The following is a 24,685-nucleotide window of genomic DNA, read 5'->3' on the forward strand; positions in this document are numbered from 1 at the left end:
AGCCATTAATGCTATTTTAGTAATGTTATTAGTATAAAAAAATTTATTCTAGAAATATAACATTATTTTTAGTAATTTTAACACTTGAATTATCACAAAATGTGTTACTTTCTTCTAAATTAGTACTCCTATATTCTATTTTATATGACACTGGTGTAATTTGGAGAGTCAAATAATTTTCTTTAACTAGAGTATTTTAAGATACTTTTAATTATGAAAAAAAATGTATCTATACTTTTAATAGATTAAACACACAACAAAAACCTTCAATCTAATAGTATGATAGAAGCATCTCACATGGTAAATACCTAGCCGCACCAAATATTTAACCATAATAATTATAAATTAAAAAAAGAATATCACTTAATTATAATTAGGTCATAAATTTTAGATAAATATCGCGAGTGACACAATAAGTATGAGTTCAATTCGTACCATCGCCTACGGATTCTCTCCGTCTTATACTCCCTCCGGTCCACAATAAGTGACCAATTTGCTTTGGACACATCCATTAAGAAAATACTAAATTATAGACAAAAATAGTTAGTGTGACGAAACTATCTTTAATTAAATGTTGCAGCATAGTTATTGTTCTCTTGACTTTTTAGGTATACATACATAAGAGTAATTTTGAAAAAACAAATTGAATTTTTTGGACAAAAATAAAAAAGTAAATTGGTGTCTCAACCTAATAATAGAAAAATAAATAATAATAGAAAAATGAGAAGCAAGAGGTTTGGGTGAAAGGTGGGAGAGAGCAAGAGAATTGAAAGGAAGGACAAATTGAAATTCAGCTCCTGGTCTATAAATTCGTAATATGTTTACTTACTGTAGACCCCATTTGTAGAGGAAGGGGCGATGGGTGCAACGGGTTCCAAGCTGGAGAAGGCCCTCGGCGACCAATTTCCCGAAGGCGAACGCTACTTTGGCCTCGAAAACTTTGGCAATACTTGTTACTGCAACAGCGTCTTGCAGGTCGCCTTTACTTCTTTTACTCTTAAAGTTCCCATTTTTTCCCCTTCTTTTGACTTTATAAAATCTGGGTTTAGCTTCGATGAATTGTTATGTGTTTTTACGGTTTCTTATGATGAATTTTGTATTCACTATCTGTTTACGAATTATAGGTTTAGTCAGGATTGTCTGGATGCATACATAGTTTTGCAATTTGATTAGTGTTTCGATGATGGATTTCGTTATCAGATTAAGTCAGTATTATGTGTAATTTAGGTTCAATAAACACTTCTATTTTAGGAGTAATTGCTGCCTTTTCCGATGTGATTAAATTTGTTGTGTTCTGAAACAGGCGCTGTACTTTTGTGTACCATTCCGTGAGCAACTGCTAGACTATTATGCAAATAATAAAAGCCCTGCAGAACCGGAGGAGAATCTCTTAACTTGTTTGGCTGAATTGTTCTCACAGGTACCAGATACAATCTAAGTGTGTGATCTTTCTGTATAATAAGTGGTATTTTGATGTTTGATACTAATATTCTGCTCCATTTGGTATGAATTTATGATTCTTTACTTGATCAAAAGAATCCGTGTGAAAAGTCTGATGTCCTCCATGTGTCAAGTTTATTGTGGGATTTGGCAAGTCTAGCTTTAAATGCCAGCTATCTCTGTGTCGTTCAACCGAAAAGTGGAAAAGGATTACATATAGTAGAAGATATTTGACTGTTGTGGACTTAATTCAATCAAGTGCTAGTTCAGTATGTTAAGCAACCTTATTCCTATTATCTTAATTTTGGTTAGAGGAAATTGAAGGAATGAGCATTTTGTAGCATGAGATTTTCTAGTTTTCCCAATTGAGAAGGCCAAAAGATTTGATAACCTGAGGTAGCATGACCGATCTGCGTCTTTAACTGAAGAGTCATTCTAAAGTGCTTGGGAAGTAAGAAAATCAAGATAACATGATAGTATAAGAGAAACAAATAAGAACTTTAAGCTTTCTCTTCTAAACTCCCCTTCCTTGAACTTTAACTTGGTTATGTTTCGTCGTGTAGTAGTGGTTTTCAAATTTTAGCCTGAATATGAGGATTTGGTATTACCAGTTTTGCGATAACCAGGAATTTTTGTCTACCACCAGGTCAGTCTCAACAACATGAAGTCTACAAGTTAAATTTTTTGTTGAAAGTTGATAATTTAAGAATTACCATCAGGAAATAAAATTTCTATCCGTGAGAAAAGTTTTTCTTTGTCGATGATTGTTGACAGATTGTAGGCACGTAAACTTGTTGTTGTCATGCAGATAAGTTCACAGAAGAAGAAAACCGGTGTTATTGCTCCACGACGCTTTGTGCAAAGAGTCAGGAAGCAAAATGAACTTTTCCGAGGTTACATGCATCAGGTACGTGTTTCCTTGTACATTTTTGTATGTTTGCTACATCTATGTAAGAATCATTTTTTGGTTAGATCACAAAGGAACAAGTCACATGAACTTCTTGATGGCTTCAAAAGAATCTTGAAGGCGCAATCACTGTATTTTAAGAATTGAAATATTAGTTCATAGTGGTGACATATAGAAAGAGACCTGTTTTGAAAGAGAATAAGAACATGAAAGAAAGATCATCTGAAGCAAGTGAGGGAATACCTTTTATATTGGAATATATTGGAATCTGTTACCTTTTCAAAAAAAAAAAAAAAAACAAGTGAGGGAATACCTTAAAAATGTCAAACAAAGAGATGTGCCATGTTTACGTTTACTTTAGATGTATAATTTTTAACTAATCTAGATCAGTTTGAAACAAGAGACAGGTCGGATGTCCATCCTAAGTCATCTTATGTGCTTTAGCATCGAAAGAATGCACTCTTCGTGTTACATTGATGTTATCTATCTTGTATTTTGAAGCATCTTCAAGGTGTAGTGATCCATTGCCCTTATACATTGTATTTTATTCTGGGAGACATACCTAGTCCTTTTAACTATTTTCACGACAAGGCAGAGGAAGTTTTTACCTTCTGACTCATCCAACTCACCCATGTTGTGCTTTACATGCTAAAACCACACTACTTTATTGTTAAAACGATTACCATCTTTCTGTGATCATTTACGTAGAGGTGGAAAACGAGTTTCGCTGGGGTTTATGGGGTGGTTGGTTGCGTGAGGAGAAGAAGAAAAAGGAGGATGAAAAAGAAGAGTTACTGTTGAGATGCTCATCTGCCTAATGGCACAGGGAAATGGCTATGAGAAGGAGAAAGAAATAGTTAGGAAGGAACGATAGTTGTAAGTCCTATTTTGACCTTAAAAATAAGAGATGTCAGTTAAACTTACAGAAGGTTAAGTGACTATTCTTTTTAAAGCTAAAGGGTTTAACTGCCATGGAAAATGGTTTAAGAAGCAAAGTGGCAAATTATCGTATACGATCTACACTCCATGTGCTATCCAGAATTATTAGAACACTGCTTATAATGCAAAATAAATTCCTAGTTCATCTTGGTTTTGATACAGTTGATTCATGCTTTTGCTTAGGATGCCCATGAGTTTTTGAACTTCTTGTTAAATGAACTTGTTGATATCTTGGAGAAAGAGTCACATGCATCAAAAAGTTTAACGGCAAGTTCTCCTGAAAAAGTCGCAAATGGATCATGTAATGGTAAGAGCAATGGTGTTAAGAAGGAGCCACTCGTTACCTGGGTGCACAAAAACTTTCAGGTAAACTATCTGTGTCTTCACTCATTTAAAATTTCATCATTCTTGTCTATACATAATTTAACCACAGCAGTCAGTTTAGCATCCATGTTGCAGCTTCACAGGAGGTAAAAGTAGAAGACAGGGAAGAAAATTTCAAGTTATCTCTTAAATTTCTGCCAATGAACTTCTTTATATTGTCATTTGAGAGGATAAGAGGAAGGTTCTATATTGGGTCTTTCGACTTCGTTTCTCAGAGTAGTTAGAGGAGGACAAGGAGGAAAATCTGAAGTTGTCTCTTAAAATTCTGTCAATGAAGGTTATCAGAAAGATCTGTCTATGAAATTCTTTTATTCTGTCATTGGAAAGAATAAGAGGCAAGGTCTATGTTGGTCTTCTGAATTTATATCTGATGCTCATGGATCAGTGAACAGAATCATATATGTATAAATTAGAAGTGCTTACTTTACTCCACTTGTGATGCAAATTTTGGATCCTAGAGCTTAGCAAATGGTTTACTACTTTCTAGATCTAGAGGCTGCTTAACCGGGTTATTATTTCATATGAATGCAGGGTATATTAACCAATGAAACAAGATGTTTGAGGTGTGAGACAGTCACAGCAAGGGATGAGACATTTTTTGATTTGAGCCTTGATATTGAACAGAACAGTTCAATTACAAGCTGCCTAAAAAATTTCAGTTCGACAGAGACCCTCAATGCGGAGGACAAATTTTTCTGCGACAAGTGCTGTAGGTAGGTGCCTTCACCCTTTCCTTTTTAAGCAATTAAAATGACAGGGAAAGTTACGTTCTTTTTATGAATTCAGCTTGCAAGAAGCACAAAAACGGATGAAGATAAAGAAACCGCCACACATCCTGGTCATTCATTTGAAGCGTTTCAAGTATATGGAACAACTAGGTCGTTACAAAAAATTGTCTTACCGTGTAGTGTTTCCTCTGGAGCTGAAACTCAGCAACACCATTGAAAACACAGACTCTGAGTATTCTCTATTTGCTGTTGTAGTTCATGTTGGGAGTGGGCCAAACCATGGGCATTATGTTAGTCTTGTGAAAAGCCACAACCACTGGTTGTTCTTTGATGATGAGAATGCTGAGATCATTGATGAGTCTGCTGTTCAGACCTTTTTTGGCTCAGCTCAAGAGTACTCGAGCAATACAGATCATGGCTATATTCTCTTCTATGAGAGCCTTGCTGCTAGCAAGAGCTGATAAAGAGTTCTCACATGTCGAGACCTAACTATTTTGCCTCTCTCTGCTTAACTTCTGTCATGTTCAGCTTTCCCATGGTTTACTGGACTTGCTTAACAAATGTTTATGGTTCCATGTACAACATACGAGGGTTTTCTAGCATTTGACTTGTTTTAACAATAAAGAGATGTAAATCCTGGTACAGAAACTTCAAACGAGATGTTGATATTGTATTATTAGATATCAAACTGCAAGGAGTACCAATGCATTTCGTTGGCAGAACTCCAAAAGCAGGAATAAGTGTCTCCTTTGTGTAATTTCAATTTGAAAGTATAGACTGCTGCTGTGTAGCTTTGTTTTCAAGTGGTTGAGACGAACACTGATGGACCTTGGCTCTAGTACTATATTCTTTTACTTACAACTATGTGGGTATAAATTTTTTCTGACAAATTTTCCTGAGATAAGTTGAGCCTAGTACCTGATTCCCTTCTCTTATACTATGTGAGTATGAAGTAAATCGAATTTAGCGCTATAAAGTTAATTAAAAACCACATAACTCTCTTATCTCATCATCCGTCTCGACTATACTGAATTTTGAGTTGGGTGGTTTGCGCTTAGCAGTCCTTTCTAGGAATTCTTGATTATGAACTGAAGACCTTGTATATTCAATCAGTTACCTTATTATCCTTGAGAAATCTGTGTAGCAGTCTGTACCTGGATGCTCGCAGACCAGTTCTTTAAATGAATATAAATGATGACCCTTTATATAAGATCAAGGCGGAACGGCGATATAATATAAAAAGGAAAAGTGGAAATATAGACCTCTTTAGTGGTTAAAGAACGAAACAGGGGAAATAAGAATAGCAGCAGATATTCCCATCAGCAGGATTAGAAAAGATTAGAGCTAGAGTTTCAATTTATGAAAGACAGGTACAACGATTAGACTCGTAGATTGCTTTAGTCTTTTTACAAGCAGTCATCTCCCAACAGTTCACCCAGATTTCTGCTTATTAACTGGTTCTGAGAACAAAGAGTTTTCCCAGGCGTGAGCAGCGATGCTATCAACAAGTTAATACCTGCCAATCCATTTACTAAGATAGTATAAATTCTTAGAAATGGAAAACAAGTTTCCAGAAGCAAAAATTGAAAAGGAAAACTTATTTTGGTAAAAGTTAATGGCTGCACATATTAGCATTTCTTTTATGTTAACAAAAATCATAAGAATCTACATTGTATCGAGTTTCCCTCAAGTAAGCTAAAAGTGCAGAATTAGCTAGCTACTATTTTCTATGTATATACAATGAATCAACTATTAATTGGGCTAATCAAGGCAAAAGAAGCTTATTCAAATGCTATAGACATGAAAGTATCATCATCCAACAAATTTTCAACATCAAACAACTCCTCTTCAGGATAGCTGGTATCTTCTGGGCTCTCCAGAATACAAGTTGGACCATCCGGCTGAAGGTGAAGAAGAAACGAATTACACAAAAAGCCAATCAAAACCATGAGTTCAGTTAGGCAGCTGAAACTTTGATTCACCAAAACATGGTCAATGGTAATGCTCAAGTTCAAGGTAGAGCCAATATCTACAACCCGATAGAATTGGCTGTAATTTTCTAAAACTCTGCAGTGGTAACAAGAAAAATACTGACAAATACACATTCAGATGCGGAATTGAGGAGTCACAGATATGTTCAGCTTAGGATATCAACAATTTGAAATACTCAACCCATCAGACTAAGTTCAGAAAGTCAAGGTACACTAATCCAACTATGCAACCAACCACAAGATCTCTCTGCAACACAGAGACCTGTCCTAAACATTTTTTTCTGCTTTTATATTACGTAAGTATATCATAAGAGGGTAACTTCAACTAACACAGTTCATAAGACGCATTTGGCCATGAAAAATAAACCAAGCTTATCAACCTAAGAAAAGATTTAGACTTTCCACAACGAGATGTAGTATCCTATTTTTCTTTTTTTTCATCTACTTTTCCCCGGAAAAAAAAGACCTTTTCCAAGTTGTTTCCCTACAAAGGTCAGTCAAATTTTGATCTAGGAACTCGCCTTAACCCATAGTTTATGTTTTGCAACTTAAGAGCAACAACCATAGATCAAATCATTAAGTAGATGTGCATGCCAGATAATGGGAAAAGGAGCAGTTGTTATTTTCTGCTCAGTCAAAAACCCCAGTCCAAAAAAAAAAGAAGCTACAGTTCTCTCCCTTTTCTCTAAACATCCTAGTATTGCATAAAAAGCCATTCAACAACTCTATGATAATAGCAATCATATTGAAGCATACTTGGTGACATCAATGTTATACCTTTACTTCACGAAGTCCTTCAGCAGCAGTAAGCAGCCTACGATATTGAGCACGGCCCTCAGGATACTGAGTCATGGACTTCACCCTAGCGAGGGCTTTTTGCATCCTTACTTCAGTCTGTTTTCTTCCTTCCTTCAGAAAATCATAATCATCCTCTGGTAATGAGTCATCTTGTATGATTGGCTTATTCATGACCACTTCTGATCTAAATCCCCTCAAACCACTTCTTTTACGTCTCCAGCGCAATATCACCTTCTCCAAAATTCCTACTGACCAGATAATTGGTTTATATTTCTTCCTCACCTGATGCCCCCTTACATGAGCCTTCACCATGAACAGTGAAAATGTCAGCGTGAAGAAAGAAAAGGATTAATAGATGTTGAGCACTTGAGCTATAGTTCAAATGTAATATTGTAATGTATCAGCTTAAAGACAAGGACCCATATATGAAAATCTGATTATCATTTATCACATGTAACACAATCTGACTCATGAATAAAATTTTGCATGTGGAGGTCGGTTAAGCAACATAAAGGCAAGATAACCTCGGCATCAACAGAAACAAAAACATATGTAACTTCCCGTGTATAAAAATATTGTGATTTGAAGGAAGCAATGCACCTGAATTTTAACGATTTTTTGCCGGATTAAAAGAAACTCTTTTCTCTTATTCCAGCCACGGAACTTTTTCTGGATTTGAGTGGCAGCTGCATGAGCTATACCATTGTTTTGTCCCAGCTTACAAGCTCTAGAAGCAACAATGGAAAGAGCATTCTCATCAGATGATAACTCATTGTCGCTACACTCAATAATTTGCTTCCTCTGAAATGACTGAACCCTGAAAATTTGATGTATCCTAGCAGCTGCTTGAGTAGCATTGCGTATAGCAGCCAGAGAATCCTTAAGTGAAAGTACATCTGGCATATCATCTCCAGTAGTTGTAACAGCCACGCGCTCTGTAACTGTTTCTCCAACTTTTGCTCCAGAAACTTCTGAAGCAAGCTCTTCCTTTGCATCAGTCACAGTAAGCTTAGAAAGGTGAGTGGTCAAAGAGGATTCAGCAAGAAATCCAGATATTCCCTTGTGTCCATTGGCAGATGCCAGATCAGCGGGGGTTCTACCCAAGGGAAATTCAGCAGATGGGTCTGTCAACGCTCCAGGAGATGCACCTAAAGAGACAAGACCAACAACAGTCTTCTCCCTGTAAGATAAAAGCCTATTAGCAAGCTGCTCATTCTGTTGGAAGCTTTTTACGGGAATTAAATGATGATTGCACTACTTAATAAGATTACTAATGTCACCCAAGATAAAATGAAAGTAAGAAGTTACTTAGAGCCTGTTTGGACATAAGAAATTTTTCACTTTTTTTCGAAATTTTTTCTTTTAAATCAGCGTTTGGTCATAAATTTTTCAAATTTCACTTAGAAGATGCATTTTGGAATTTTTCGAAAATTTGAAAAACTCCAAAAAGCAGTTTTTCAAAATTTTCACTCAGATCACTCACAAAACTTCAAATACAACCCAAAATTATATTCATGTCCAAACACAACTCTAATTTTCAAATACCATATTCACTTGAAATTTTTTTTTGAATTTTACAATTCTTATGTCCAAACGCCCACTTAGTCTTTAGATTTAAATTTGCTTTCAGCTTTCCGACTTGTCAATAGCAGATATGGAATAGATCCTTTAGACTTGGGTATTTCTACAGCTATAGCAGAATTCATTAAAGAAAATCAGTTTTGATTGCCATGCCACCAATCATCACAATGAAATCCAGCTAATCTACATTCTTTTTATCTGGTAAAAAGCGGACTCTACATTGCTTGGACTACAAACAAAAGGAAATGGACTTTATTGATGTTTGCTTAATTGCTTTAGGATGGCACTAGTCTTTTTTCTTTTTTGTATTGAACTCTAAGGTAACTACCAAGACATATTCAAAAGTGTTAGGATCTCAACAAAACTTAGGCCAGTTCTATCGGCCAAAGATCTCTTTTTGTTAAATGTTAACTATCAAAATTTCAGTTATGAAACAAAAATCACAGGACAATCAACACAGAACAGTGAGAATTGGCCACTGACTTGCTAAGTGAAGCATAAATGAGGAACTGAAAAATCAATCTATGGAGTATTTACCTGCCATAGAATGCAGCCCAATGAAGTGCAGTCCATCCATTCATGTCACGAAAATCCACACTTACCCCTGATGCTAAAATTGGCTTTAAGGCCCAATCATAACCAAGTGCAGCTGCCAAATGAAGTACACCTTGACCTTCATCATCAATAGCAGTTCGCCCCCTGCCATCATCAGTAACTTGGCGAACCAGCCATGCATAGAAATTCTGCTTCTGCTTTCTTTCAAGAAATAGATCCTCTTTCACTCCGCATTGGGATGTATCATGGTCTGACGCTCTCTCTATCATCTGCTGATTCTCTTCCTCCATCATACAGATGATTCTATTCACTGTACTTTGTTTCTCCTTAGCAGCCTCCATACTATCAGAACTGTGACAACTACTAAGAGGTTCCAAGGACAATAAACTTTCAATTCGTTCAAGGAGATGCATCTCAGTTGCAGAAACATTGGCAGCACCAAATTCCTGATAAGCTCCAAGTCTGTATTCGAATTCTCTGACTTCACTACAAGCCAATCTATTTGAACATGTCACATAAAAAGGGAGTACTCCTGGTTTGTGGGGGGGAGCATGACAACGAAGTACCCCATCTGCTAAAACCTCTGCGGGGACCTCTATTTCCCCAAACATACATGACCACTTGCACTCTATCAGCTCGCCTTCACTCTTAAGAAATCTACCAGTAATCAATACCTGCTTTGTGTGTCGAAAAATCAGAATTTGAAAAGTCATCTAATATCTTTCAGTAAGTAAATTTCAATTCCTTAGCTAAAATAATGAGATTATGCATAATCTAGGCTATTGAATAATTGGTTGCATGATTGTGAAAGCTTGGGTGGCAATAAACAGTACGCAGGAAGGTCAAGAGAGGTAATTGCATTTGATAGAAAAAGTGGATACTAAGTCATGAAACTACTGCAAATCAATAGAGATTTCAGACAACAGGCGCAAGCAGTGGCAATCTAGCACTCACGCTAGAGAACATAAAAGCCAAATGCTTCATAATTTACCTTCGTTTCCAAGTTTGAATAAGCCCAATTAGGCGAAAAATCAATGATACTGAAGACCTGCTCCTGGGAAAGTGAGGGATTCAGTGAATCTGAATCCACGTGCAGTTGGGTGGGTAGACAGGAACCATCATCCAAAGTATCTATAACATTCCATGAAATTCGATTAGTAGGCTGCATATGCAACTCCTCAACATCCTCAAGCTCTTTCACAACCCATCGGGAGAAACTGTCAACTTTTTTCAGGCCCTCTTCCATTTTTACACTGTTCAAATGAGGTTGTTTGATCGTATAATAGTCTCCAAGCCCTAGCATATCCATACTATTTTCTTGATTGAAGTCACCTTGAACTTCCACGAGTGAATTCAGATATTGAATATTCAATTGTGTTAGCTGCTCTTCTTGCTCATCAGGATACAAGTACGATTGCCCCCTACCAGTATATAGGTCTGAAGATAGGTTTTTGTTGTGAAAACTATTTACCAAATCATAGCTCGAATCTCCAATCAAATCCTGATTGACAATTTGTCCATGAAACTGCGATGCAGAGTCTCCAAAAGAATACTGATAAATTAAAACAAAGAAGCAAAGTTTAGCACATCATTGAAGAATAAGGAAGCCTGGTAAATAAAAGGATGAGAAACAAGGGCAAGGAGAAGATAAAATAAATAATTTCCAAATTCAGACTCTAAGTAAAAGATTGGAGTTGCCGAGACACATGCTCATGAACACATTCTTAAATTGTCTAAAATAGGTACTTATTTGCCACAAGAAACGGGCAGCATTCAATTTAACGCAAGAAAATATCATACATGCGAGTCTTGGTTATTAGAAAAATTTATTTTTTAAGAAAGCAAAATAGAAATCTTCTAAATTTAAACAAAATGGATGCATAAGAATCCTGGAAGATTCCGTTAATTTCTAAAATACAAGTGCTTAGTAGATCCAGATTTACAAACCTATGAGTTGACTGGAGATGTCAGCTAACAGTGGAATGACTCCAAAAGAGCAGCTCAAAAGAGTGAGAATGAGGATAGGTATTGGTTTTGTACTTAAACCAATAATGTTGATCAATAATATAATGTAATAATGTAAAAAAAGGACCTTAAACAGCTTTACCTGCCAATTTCTTTGGACTGACAAATTGTTCTTAAAATCATCTTGGCATACCATCTCACCTACAAAATACTTGGTTAAAGCCCAATTCATTTCCGAAAATGATACCAGAAAGGCTCTGAAGCGATTTAGTACCATTTGAACAATGCTGAGAAACTGGTTCCTGAGATCCCAAATCAATTGTTCTTTGAGGACCAGATGCAAAATTACCACGACCACACTTTCCACCTCCATCTATACTGGAAAGTGATGTATACTCCACTGCAACAATAATTAAAAACTTTTAAACATAAAATAAACAATCAAAGAATATGAAAGTCTTGAAGAAACCACAGTGATGAAAAAATGCAATAACTTCATACAAAAACTCATCAAAGGCACCTGAAGATTGAGGTGAACCATATGAACTATAGATGGCATCCCTATTTTCCACCAGATGCCTGTCCATTCCAGATGCTCGCTCTGGATATGACTGAAATTTAGAACACGCTTGGTGACTATCTTCTGCAATAAAATTTCAGTATGAGACCTTTTGCAACAGATTTAGTGCTCGGCACTTACCAACTAGGTAATCAAGTAAAGGCTATAGCCATAATATTTCTACAAGACAGCTGAAGAAATCACATTAAAACCAACCGCAGACAACATTACCCGATTCAGCTTCTTCATGTGCTGAAGTTAAAGTGCTTGCTACACTTGTTGAGTCAGCATTTACTGAAGCTAGTTTCTTGAGACTCCGAGGAAAACTATCGGACAATGAGCAATCGTTCAGATAGTTTGAGTGAGCTGATTTAATGCTTCTGACGCAACCGACATTCGCCTTGTTACCCTGTCAAGGAGAAATAACAAAGAATTATAATAAAAGTGGCAGTCTATGGATCTTTTTGATAAGATAACTAGTACCAAGAAGGTACTGGAAAAGTACATAAAGGGAATTACATCATCAGCCAAATAGCATTCAGCTCAAAATGAATATAGCAGTCTTGCTTTAAAAAACATGCTATTTCCATAGATATGTCATAGACCCAGAAAGTCCTGTGTGACAAGAAAGTGCCACCGATACTCAAAGGTAAATTTTATAGAGCGGTGGTTAGACCGGCCATGTTGTATGGGGCTGAGTGTTGGCCAGTTAAAAACTCACATACCTAGAAGATGAAAGTAGCTGAAATGAGAATGTTGAGGTGGATGTGCGAGCACACTAAGATGGATAGATTAGGAATGAAGATATTCGGGAGAAGGTGGGCATGGCCCCCATGGAAAACAAGTTGCGGGAAGCAAGGCCCAGATAGTTCAGGCACGTTCAAAGGAGAAGCCCAGACGCACCGGTGAGGAGGTGTGAGCGACTGGCTTTGGTGGTTACGAGGAGAGGTTGAGGGCGGCCTAAGAAGTATTGAGGAGAGGTGATCAGGCAGGACATGACATGACTTCAGATTACCGAGGACGTGGCCCTAGACGGGAAGTTGTGGGGGTCGAGTATTAAGGTTGTTTGTTAGGAGGTAGTTGTGCATATTTCTACGACACTCTAGAGTGAGGCTAGTCTGTTAGGACTTAGTCTTATTTAGACAGTTAGTGGTTTATGTTGAGTTCACACTACTCTTTCGTTCCTCTTAGTGACGGGCTTTATCTACCGGTTATTGTTTTGCTTTTCATCTATTTTGTGATTCTGGTGATGCTGTTATTTTTTTTCTTCTTCTATGGTTTCTATTGATGGCACTGATATATTGCCTCTTTTCGTCTTCTTGATCCGAGGGTCTTTCGAAAATAGCCTCTCTACCCCCTCGGCGTAGGGGTAAGGTCTGCGCACACACTACCCTCCCCAAACCACACTAGTGAGATTTCACTGGGTCTTTGTTGTTGTTGTATGTCATAGACCCAGAGTCTGGTTAAAGGGATGTGCAACAGGCATGGTGCAGATTTTCTTAGTTCAAACAAAACCAAAAGTATGGAACTAGAAAAACTGATGCTGGAAATTTCCAGTTATCACTGTACTTTTTCTCCTTTCCTCCTCCCGTTTTTCCCTAAAAGGTGGGAGTTTGGGGTCGGTGATTTTCCAAGGTTCTCCAATTACCTAAAGAGTGATCAGAAAGAAGGATGCGGAGATCATGCTCAAACTGAACTCTCACATCCGGCTTAGTGATAGTAATTTGATTTAATCCCTTGTGAATGTGTAACAGTTAACCAAACTGATTAATGACCTAATAATGAAAGAAAACAGTAGAGTCTAACCTTGACTTCCAAGTAGTGAACAAAAACTATGTGCATGAGATCCCTGCACCAAATTAAATGAAAAGAAAGAACTTTTAGTGCAGAGGTGGTTAGAGATGACGAAAAAACAGATTGAAAGAGTAAACAAGAACGTGCAAACAGCTTAATCTCTCTTTGTAGGACTAGTAGACCGAATGAACAGTATGTTCTTATGAACTCTTGTATAGTCCCTTATTTACTGAATTCCTATGAAATAGACATAGTACTTATTCTAATCTACTTTTGCTTAATACCTCCTTTATGAAGGTATTTTAACCAATCAATAAGTTCTTTAGTTTCTTATTTTGAGCTTCTTTTGGACACAAAAGTAAAAGGAGAAGAGGTCCAAAAAGAAAATACAAAACGAAACAATGATGCCACATCTATTGGTCCATACTCACTGTTCAAGCATCCAATAACTACGCCTTTGAAAATTATCATCTTCTTCTCCATGGGCATAGTAGCAGTGTAGCACATCAATACTTCCGACCTGCAGAAGGATTTTATCAACAGATAGTATGAAGTATATAAAAAAGTTCGCTAGCTTTAGCTAAGAAAAATTAGACTCGTCTAGCCAACCCAAAAAGACGGTACTGATGCCCAAACTATCAACACGGACCTTCAACTTCTCATGAGCTTCTTTAACTGTCTTCCCGTCCTTCTTCTTCCTCCAGTTATGCCCATCCTTCCTAAAGTATCTTAGCACCTTCCTATCGAAAAGAAAAACAGAACCACCTGAAGAGTAAAGCACACATTAAGAACAAACATCTAAAAGCACGAATAGAGGGAAAATCAAATCATTTCCTTTTTAGGAAATGCAGGTAACAATGCTAATAAAATGGATCTACAACAGACTGCCCCAATCATCAACAGTCATTTAGAGTTGCTAGTCTAACATGGAGGATAATGTATATTCTTTAGTCACTTTGAAAACAAAATCTACAATTATTCTCAGAGGATCTTCTATTTCCCTACTTAGATGAGAGTTTTGCAGGACTGCAGAAAAGTCATTTATAATGTCTAAACAAATTAGGGTCTCACTGAGAATGAAAACCAATAAACATAAAGACTATGTGTTTTTAGATAGAGAAGCAGCATGTTATTAAATGAATATTTATCATTTCATTGAAAACTATAATAAAAGAAATTTAATTAGATTCCTCGTACAGAAAGGAAACTGCTGCTTTGTCAAAACTCAAATCCTCTTTAATTTAGCTTAAATTGAGACAGTAAGTCTTACAACTAAAGTACTCATTGACGTTAGGGCATACATGCACAAACTTTAAGAATTCCCATCAAAACCAAGGAACCAGAAAGTTTTCTTTTGTAGAAGTGTCTGTTAGGATGAACTAAGTGGCATAGTTGCTCTGAAGTCAAACAAATATCACAAGTTTAGAAAATAGATGGATAAAAATGAAGAAGACATACTAACTGGCCTGTGTGGAGCCTCTGGGGTTATATGAAACTTCCTGTAGTTCCGCAGGATTTCACAAATCTCTGCAGGTCTCAGCCAACGGTGTTGTACTTCTGATAATATCTGTGTTATGTCTGCAACTCAAAATCAACAAAAAATATTATATTTACAAAGATACATAGTCCAACTTTCGGAAGAAGTTTTATGTAGAGTCAGTCAGACATAATAAACCTCATTGTAGCACCTTTAATTCAAAACATGCAAATGTAACATCAGCCAATGCTATGGATCAACACTTGAAACACTCTTGCCAATGCCTTATACATTTTATATAGTTAATAATTGTGTGTTTTCTGAGAGAAAGGCATAAGAAAGAGACTCCAGCTAAGCCATAGCTGAAAACCAGTTTCTCTTCTAGATCTGTGGCATAAACTACAAATCTCATTTCCACATACTTTAATAAGATGGATTTGGATAATGTTGGACTTGAAAGATCACTAGTGACACATCGGTGAAGGTGTTTGGGTTTGAAATTATATCTGTGAGATGTCAACAATATTATTATAGCTAAGGAAAGCTAATGACGAGGTCTCATTTTCATTCAATTCTTTGCTTTAAATTTCTCAAGATGAAGCTGTTATGCAAATAGATTGCTTCTCCCTGGCTTATGCATTTTATTTGCAACGTCATGTCACAAAAGTCTTGAGCTTTTTAATTGCTCCAGCAAGCCAAGCTCAAACAACTAACTTGGGCATGGTTACACTTGAGCCCACTCAAGCTAAGAAGTTTTCAATTTGAGAGATGAGCCAAAGAAAAGTTGACTTGGCTCTCAAACACCCATCCTCTACTATTTTATACCAACATATGAACAGTTTCTTTCTCCAACTAAAACTACTAACACAAACAACACATTAAGTTTCTCTCAGGTGGGTAAGTATCCTGCGTATTTATGGAACCACCGGCAATTAGATTAAAACACTTTAGTTGGTTCCACTATGGCAACAGTGTTTTGCGGAAGGTCAGCAATATCTTGTGAAATCTTCTCTTAACGTTCTGGTATGGAGCAGTAGATTTACTTTGTAATTCTTATCAAAAGAAAGAATATCTAAGAAATGAGGAGCAATATTGCTAAGAACAATTATACCTCAATTTTAAATGAATTCCCCTTATTTACCCTCAAGTGGTGGTTATCAATTTTTTTTCTAATAACCGTGGTGACCAAGCTAACTTGCGCGCACTTCAACTAATTCCACGGGGTACCTGCCACCTCCCACTAGCAACAGGTACTAAGGCTTCATTTGTTTGCACTTAATGGAAGTCTCAATCTTAATTATTCAGATCTCGGACATTAAATGCGGTTGTTTTTAAAGTCTGGATCTTAATCGTTAAGTGTGTTTTTTTTTTTTCTTCACAACCACTTAATAGGTCTGAATAGGTATGTATGATTAAGATTTAAGATCTATAATAAAAATTTAATTTCATTAAGATATTATCATCCACATTTATTATTAATTGCCGCCACCGGTTACCATTATCAACTACTACTATGTCACCCACCATCATCATACTCAACCACCATCATTCTCAACCACATACTTATCCACCTCAACTACCACAACTAACCACCCCATCACCATCAACAATCATAGCCGATACCGTCCACCATTACAAACTACCACCATCACCTTCCTCAATCACAAGCACAACCACCACTACCACCCCCCATTATTAATTATTACCACCCACCACTACCATCCTCAACCATAATCACTATCAATACCAATCACCACTAGCTATTACCCAGAACCACTACCATCAACCACCGCCTCTAGTCGGCATTCACAAGCACCACCGTTAGCCATCACCACCACCAAATACCATATTCTATCAATAATATATATATATATATATATATATATATATATATATATATCACATTAATTAGTATTTTATTAGAATTTTGTGTTCATTAATTTTCAAATAAAGATAAATTTTGTACATTCAGATGTTAAAAAACGAACAGTCTAAATCATTTAATATTCAGATCTTAATACACATCTTAATATTCAGATGTGTATTCAGATTCAGGCGTCTTAATCTTAAAAAAAAAAAGAAATAAGGCCTAAGTGACTCTATCCACCAAGGCTTGATAGAAGGAAAAAAATCACCTAGTGTTTTTTGCCTCCGCTGAATTTGAACATGATACCTCATGGTTCTCACCCACTTCATTGACCAATGGGTCATACCCTTGGGTGCAGTGGTTATCAACTTCTACGTGGTTTTATTTCTTCTTATGCATATTTCTTCTTAGCATGTAGTCAACCTTTGGTACTATAATATGACACAAAAATTTAAGAAACACGATTGAGGTTTTGAAATGGGCAAGCCAAACTATGAAGTCTGATCTACAGAGAGAGATTAGAGCTACAATACAAATACTCTGCACACCGGGGCAAAGCTATGTTGGCCCAAGGGTGGTTTCGCCGAAAAATTATACTACGTATAAGACTATAACGTAAATTTTTTTACTTGTTATTGATTAAAAACAGACTTTGAACATCATTGCATAGCCCAGTGGCAAAGGGTGTTCAAAATTTGAACACCCTTATTGAATTTCCTGGCTTCACCACAGCTGCACACCATTTGAAACTATAAAATGAAACTGAATTACAAATTTTGCGGATAAATCAGACACGCTCTAACCATCTCAATTCCCCATGATTTACAATATACTCCATATCACAAGTTCCCAAGGTTTTGTGGCTACATGTTAAACCCAGAATCTAACTTCAGAGTCTGTACTAACTGCCTGTTTGCACCCAAAAGGTAGAGAAATAAAAAAGCTAAAACTCCTATATTTAGCCGTTTTCATAACATGTATAGTCCATCACAGTTAGCAATAACTCTTTCACCCAAATAATGTCATAAAGAATATATAAAACTCACACTTTTATATTGTTGACCATGAATTATCAGAGCAGAGAAAGAGAATACTGACGTGCAAACCAAATTGCGTCGGAACCAACAAAAGTAGCTAATTCTCCAGTTATTTACGAAATTTAATTAATTGAAAATTCAATCAATTCAAAGAAAAACTAAAATCACTGTATCCTCTCCGTTGTGCATTTGCGTTCACAGTTCAATCGAAGTCGACTAAGGTTATACCAGTGAGCTATATTATTAATCAATCAATAGTCATCTAATTCTTAAAGCATAACTGCATGAACAACAAACAATTAGGTGACGGGAAAGAGGAAAACACAAATTTACTTTACCTAATCGAAATCCAGGAGGATCCGATCCACAATCCGCCATTGATGATGACTTGATCACAAGACCGACTTGACCGAAGATGAATGGGAATGAAAATGAGAATCGAGAAAGTTTGGTGTGAATGTGATGGATTAGATTTGAATATTGCGGATTTTTACTTCTCCATTAAATTAATTTAAGACTTCAGACTTGAGACGGCTATCAATTCTCATAAAGTAGTGGGACATGTCTTAACCAATTGTATTGCGACATGTGTCATCGATACAGCAGTCGGAGGCAAATTGACCCCACTCAAATATTAGCATGACTTGTCGACGCGTGGACCGAATAGAAAACCGTCCGGTTCTCCACCTTCAGCGCCCTTCGGTTCACTGCTCTTTTCCGGTTTTCAATTTCTTTTCCCCAAATTTACATGGTACGTCCTCAATTATTTTTAGGACCCGTTTGGCCGTAGATTTTGTCAAGATAAACTTAAGTTTTATTTGTCAAACACATGTTTGGTCATAAAGTTTATTTATATTTTGGCAAAATTCCAAGTTCCAAATCCCAAAACCAGCTCAATAGCTTGTTTTGGGCTAAATATTTACAAACACTAATAATATACATGTTTTTCCAAAATAATTTTGGAAAATATGTGTTTGAAAACATATGTTCAAACACAATTTTATTTTCAAATCAAACTTTACCCAAATCTAATTTTTTTTAAAAAAATTGAAAATATATGATCAAACGCTAGCTTAGTCTGAAGTAAATTCTTTCTAGTTTCATGTTGAAACTTTCAACTGCCAAATGGTTCCATGAAAGTCATATAAAAGGGAGGTCTATGAAGTATGAACTCAATTTCTCTGAGTACAGAGAAAAGGCCGAAAAAACCTCCGTACTCCTTTCGTTTTAAATTGTTTATTCTGTTTCTTTTTTACACAACCTTTAAAAAACATTAATGAGAATATTTTTTTGACTATTTTATTCTTACTTATGTCTTAAAATATAATTTTTTTCATTAAATATTTATTCTATTTATGTATCATCTAAAATGAGAAATAAATAATTAATTTTGTCTTGAATTTTTAAAATGACAAATACTTTGAGATAACTATTTTTAGAAATTACGATAAATAATTTGAGACCGAGGGAGTAATATTAAGTTTCAAAATTTCAACTTTTTCTGTTTTTTGTGTAATTACTAATGTATTATTATTCCACTTCCCAAAGCTATTAATTTCGTTCCCCCATGCCAATTCTGTCTCCTAAGGTTTTTGTTTCTTAACTTTTGGTAATTGGTATACCATATAAAACTTTATCAAAAATACTAAAGTAACTACAATTGGAAAAATAAGACTATCTTTAGAAATGGGTTAAAAATAGATAATAAGACGTCATCTGTCCAAATTGATCAACTAATTAAAAATGAAAACTGAGAAGAAAAAAGGGTTCATCACAGAAGATTAAAATAGATAGATGGCATGACAAAATCCAACATAGGACAAGAGGTGTCGAACTTGAAACTAATAAAAAGGAACGAATTACGAACAAGAACTTCCTAAAATGTATTTTGTCATGGTTGGAACTTTCCATTCAACTTACACTTAACTATTTCGTTCCCTCAAATAAAATAATTCTAAAATATATGAAATAATTAGCATTATATATTATAAATATAAATAATATAATAATACTAGCCTTCGCGTTTATGCTAGCCACTTAGCACTAGAGGTATCATAAAGGTTAACACCTTATTTATTTTAAATAAATATCATTTTAAAAAATTATATTCTATAGATACCTTTTAATGTTTATAACAAAATATCTAATTTTGGTTACCTCTTACCCCTAAGCCACTAAATACGCTATTCAGTTACACTATTTTCTTTCTCTCTCTACTGTGATACATGTCATTCTCTTCCCCCATTCCCTGAAAACACGATGCTCAATGTCAAAATTCCTCTCACCCACATCACCTACGTTCTCTCCGATCCCAATTTCTCCAATTCCATCGGACGTTCCTTTGGCTCTTCTTCGCCATTGTAATTGGAACATGACTAAAGCTAACGAAGAATGGTTCGCTAATAAACTCGAGGTTACTAAAGCTATAGGTATGTTAATATTGGAGAAAAAAGAGTCCTTATTCTGTCACCATTGCTCGACGACGTCATCTTCTCGAGGTTCATCTTCTGGAGAAAGAAGAGTCATAATATTGGATAAATCTGGAATAGAATCAAAATTTTAATGGCTTAAAAATGTCTCAAATCCTCTAAATTGTTCTATCCAAATTAAGAAAAGAAGAAAACTAGTTGTTGGCATGGGAATTGAATGTGTGATGTATGTCAAATTCTTGAATGGGAGGATTGGATTAATTTGAATGTTAAATCTTTTGGCTTAAATCTTTTTTTGCACACTCAACCGCAAGATGCTTTTCAAATTTTGTCCCTAAATTCGTTTTCCAGTTTAAGCTTCTGTATAACAATCTAACATTAACAAAATTCTTTTAGGGCCTTTAATTAAAATCTTTTTTTTTTTATTTGTAGACGTCGTCATCTTCTCGAGGTTCATCTTCTGGAGAAAGAAGAGCCCTAATATTGGATAAACTCGAGGTTCTCAACTTCCGTCATCTTCAATACAAGATTCAAGTTTTAACATAGTCCTTATTCTGCCACCATTGCTCGACGGTGGATTCACCGGAAATTAGGGTTTGTTCTTGAACAAAGACGACGAAGTTTGGGACTGAGCAACTTGAATTTTCTGTTAATATATTTCAATGTATCTCGCTGTATTTCCATGTATTTCATTGTATTCATTGTTTTTTTTCCATTGTATTTCAATGTATCTCGTCGTATTCCATGTATTTCATTGTATTCACTGTCTCGTTGTATTCTATGAATGTATTCATATATTTTTTTTATTAATATAATTTATGTATTCATATGTATTATATAATTTCTCTGAAGATTGCTATGTTTTTGGGGTATTTTTCGGTTGAGAATCTTTTTTATAACTGGAAATACAAAATTTGTGTGTTGTAATTGAGTTTGTTGAGTTATACTAGGAGTCTATTATGTTAATTGATTCACTTTCTATTTAAAAACAATCTAATCCCTTGTTTCATGCTGTGAATACAGTCAAATACAGTTGAATACAATAGTCTGTCCAGCTGTAATCCCATGTTTCAGGCCTTGAATATGGTCGAATACACTCGAATACAACAATTGATTAGGTGGACTTCCCTGATTCACGCCTATTTTTGCTATTGTATTCCTGAATACAGTAGCTTAAATACATCTAAAACAACAGAAAAGATATCTACAATCCGTAATATAGGAAATAATATCTATAGATAGCTAATTACCACTAGAAAATAGTGCTTTATGAAAATTTCTCTTGGGTTACCTCACTACATACGAAGGATATTTCACTCCGAATTAATCTAGTTAATTGTCTATATTCTAGAAAATATAAGGGATGACTAAGAGGTGATAAAAAGTTGAAAACGCCAATTCTTTGGATTACTACGATTGATTGTACGTCCTGGCTACAGATAGTTCCATTACTAACTCTAACTTAACAAAAAAGCTAAAGCCTAAATATATGTTGACTTCCAATCGAAGAAACAAGTAACATTGCAGAATATTCTTCGGATTACTATGATTGATTGTAAGTCCTGGTTACAGATAGTTCTATTACTAATTCTAACTTAAATAGAAACGCTTAAGCCTAAATATATGTTTACTTCCCATCAATGAAACAAGTAACATTGCAGAATTTAATTAATAAGATATTTAATTACAATACAAAAACAAACCAATGATCGATCACTTCCGCATATATATTTTAATTCTGATTTTAAGATAAACATACATTCAGTAATGCATCTGATATTTGTATATCTATCTAGATGACACGATTTAATATTGATTAATCAAGGTCGTGATATTAAAAATACCTTGCACATGACAATGCACCTACATGCTCACGAATCACTAATTGCTCAACGAGCCAACGGCGACAACTACTTCTTTTTCGAGAGAATTACACATAAATACAATAGAAATTTAAAAATACTCAGATTTACAAGTAATAATAAAAAAATAGCTACAATTTCAAAAGTAATACAAATTTAGCCATTTTTCATGTAAAGATAAATTTGAAATAAAACACTATTCAAAATCCGAAAAATATTCCAGCATAATATACTGGAGTTCGAATTTTTTATATTTGAACTTTCAGCATAATATATTGGAGTTGCAACATAACATACTGGGTTTCAGCATAATATACTGGAGTTCCAACATAATAGGCTGGAAGTTAATGCACAGGTGCTCCAATCTCCAGTATATTATGCTGGAATTTTCCGTGTTGCAACAAAATAATGACTATTTTCAATGACTTTGCAAACGCTAGCTATTTTTCAATTATTGGTCCAAAAACTAGCTAGCCCGTGCTATTTTCACGTACAACCCACACACACACATTGCAACACTTGGGTCAAATCTAGTAAGGACTTCAAACCCGATCCATTTTTCATTGGGTTGTTGGACCAAGTGATAAGGGACGTAATTTTTCTTTCTTTTTTCTCTCTTTCTTTACCGTAGAATGATGTCACCGACATCATACTCAACGTTTCTTCATCATCATTATCGCCATGTTATTCCCACCTTCACTATTTCATGTTGCGCTAATTAACTAACTATGGAATATGTAATATGGCCAATCTTTTTGGCTAGTGTTGTCCATTTTATATAGGCATAAGCCTATTTAGAAGAAGAGTTGGCTGGCAATATTTTTACTTGGAGCCAAAGTATCATTGTGTGGTAGAGATTGGTTGGTCAATTTCCTTTTTTCTTTTTATTAGTTCTTGGAGTTCAAGTTTGGGTCCTATAAAAGGAGGGTCATCTCTCTCATTTCAAACACACATTCAGATACAAAAGTAGAAATATTTCTACTAGCTTTTGTCTTCCTTGAGTATTTAGCAAGAGAGTGAGTGTTGGAAAACACTTGTGTGAACCCTTTCTTTGAAGTGATTGTTGTGAGGTTATTCTCTTGTGGTATTTGGGACTAATTAGAATATTTACTCTAATTTTATACTCTTTTTTGTACTCTTATTGGTATAGTAAAATTGTTTCTCTCTGCTTGTGGATGTAGGTCTCCTTGACTGAACCATGTTAAATTTATGCCTTCTTTATATGTTTTAATTACCGTTATTATCAATTTGCATTGTCTTTGTTATTGTCATTATACCATTGTTTGGCTAAATTCCGTACTACCCGAGTTCTCAATCCTAACAAATTGATATCAGAGCTGGATCTAACTAGGTTAGTTTAAATAGCCAAAATGACTCTAGCAAAGACTTATGTTGAGAAATTTGATCGAAGTGCAAACTTTGGAATGTGGAAATTAAAGATGGAAGCTATCCTAATTCAAGATGGCTTAGATTTATCACTACAAGGAAAGGAGAAGAAGCCGGAAAAAATGACGGACGAGGAGTTTGCCATCATTGACAAAAAGGCAAAAGCATGTATCATTTTAAATCTCTCAAATGAGATTTTGTGTGAAGTTGCTGCAGAAAGCTCAGCCAAAGGCATATGGGAAAAGCTGAAAACCCTATATATGAAAAGAACAATAGAAAACAAGCTTTACCTAAAGCAAAAACTCTACACTATTCGTATGGCTAAAGGTACCTCTATACTTACACATCTTGATACTTTTGATTTTCTTCTTATGGATTTAAGTAACATAGATGTTGAAATCAAAGATGAGGATCAAGCTGTATTATTGCTTGTTTCTTTACCCCAATCGTTTAAGCATATTAGAGATACTATGTTTTATGGAAATGATAATATCTCTTATAAAGATATCAAATCTATTTTGAAATCAAAAGAACAGATAGATAGAGATATTACTGGGGAAACGAGCGGGAACCAAGGAGAAGGCTTGTTTGTAGGAGATTCATCCAATAAGAAAGATTCAAGTAGTGAGAGACCTAAATCAAGGTCAAAATCCAGATACAGAAATGTCATGTGCAAATACTGTCATACGAAAGGCCACATTATTTCTGAATGCTTTAAGTTGAAAACAAAGAAAAGCATACAAAAAAGAAAAATGAGCACAAAATTACTGACATTGCCGAAGCAAGTGTAGTTGCTGATGAGACTGAGGGAACTATTTTTTTAGCAACTAATAATAGTTTCAAATCTAACAATGAGTGAATTTTAGATTCGAGTTGTTCTTATCATATGTGTCCCGATCAGGATTTATTTACCACATATGAATCTATTGGAGGTGGAGTTATCTTGATGGGCAACAATGTTGCTTGCAAAGTTATTAAAAAAGGTA

At 35.4% G+C, this 24,685-nt stretch overlaps 2 protein-coding genes across 6 annotated transcripts; one reads left to right on the plus strand and one right to left on the minus strand.

Moving 5' to 3' along the window:
• The first annotated feature begins 722 nt into the window (after window positions 1-722).
• Window positions 723-5,201, plus strand: LOC104245084 (ubiquitin carboxyl-terminal hydrolase 3-like). 2 transcript variants are annotated; one of them, XM_070166838.1, is made up of 7 exons: window positions 723-975; window positions 1,304-1,420; window positions 2,249-2,347; window positions 3,470-3,652; window positions 4,202-4,383; window positions 4,457-4,548; window positions 4,654-5,201. In XM_070166838.1, the coding sequence occupies exons 1-7, from the start codon at window positions 859-861 to the stop codon at window positions 4,857-4,859; spliced, it is 996 nt and encodes a 331-aa protein (XP_070022939.1). In that variant the 5' UTR covers window positions 723-858; the 3' UTR covers window positions 4,860-5,201. The 2 variants fall into 2 exon arrangements, with proteins under 2 accessions (XP_070022939.1, XP_009798946.1); XM_009800644.2 differs by having other exon boundaries at window positions 4,457-5,201.
• A 428-nt stretch (window positions 5,202-5,629) lies between these two features.
• LOC104245085 (calmodulin-binding transcription activator 2) lies at window positions 5,630-18,522 on the minus strand. Of its 4 annotated transcripts, none has more exons than XM_009800647.2 (14): window positions 18,361-18,522; window positions 15,100-15,219; window positions 14,291-14,406; window positions 14,073-14,161; window positions 13,654-13,696; window positions 12,079-12,256; window positions 11,809-11,931; window positions 11,563-11,688; window positions 11,431-11,489; window positions 10,315-10,875; window positions 9,306-9,997; window positions 7,788-8,367; window positions 7,167-7,490; window positions 5,630-5,914 (listed from the first exon to the last, which is right to left on the minus strand). In XM_009800647.2, the coding sequence occupies exons 1-14, from the start codon at window positions 18,398-18,400 to the stop codon at window positions 5,900-5,902; spliced, it is 3,066 nt and encodes a 1,021-aa protein (XP_009798949.1). In that variant the 5' UTR covers window positions 18,401-18,522; the 3' UTR covers window positions 5,630-5,899. The 4 variants fall into 4 exon arrangements, with proteins under 4 accessions (XP_009798949.1, XP_009798950.1, XP_009798947.1 ...); XM_009800648.2 differs by having other exon boundaries at window positions 5,630-5,929; XM_009800645.2 differs by lacking the exon at window positions 5,630-5,914 and adding an exon at window positions 5,982-6,299.
• Window positions 18,523-24,685: the final 6,163 nt, after the last annotated feature.

Source organism: Nicotiana sylvestris, chromosome 1 (genome assembly GCF_000393655.2).
Source record: "Nicotiana sylvestris chromosome 1, ASM39365v2, whole genome shotgun sequence".
Lineage (NCBI taxonomy): Eukaryota > Viridiplantae > Streptophyta > Magnoliopsida > Solanales > Solanaceae > Nicotiana > Nicotiana sylvestris.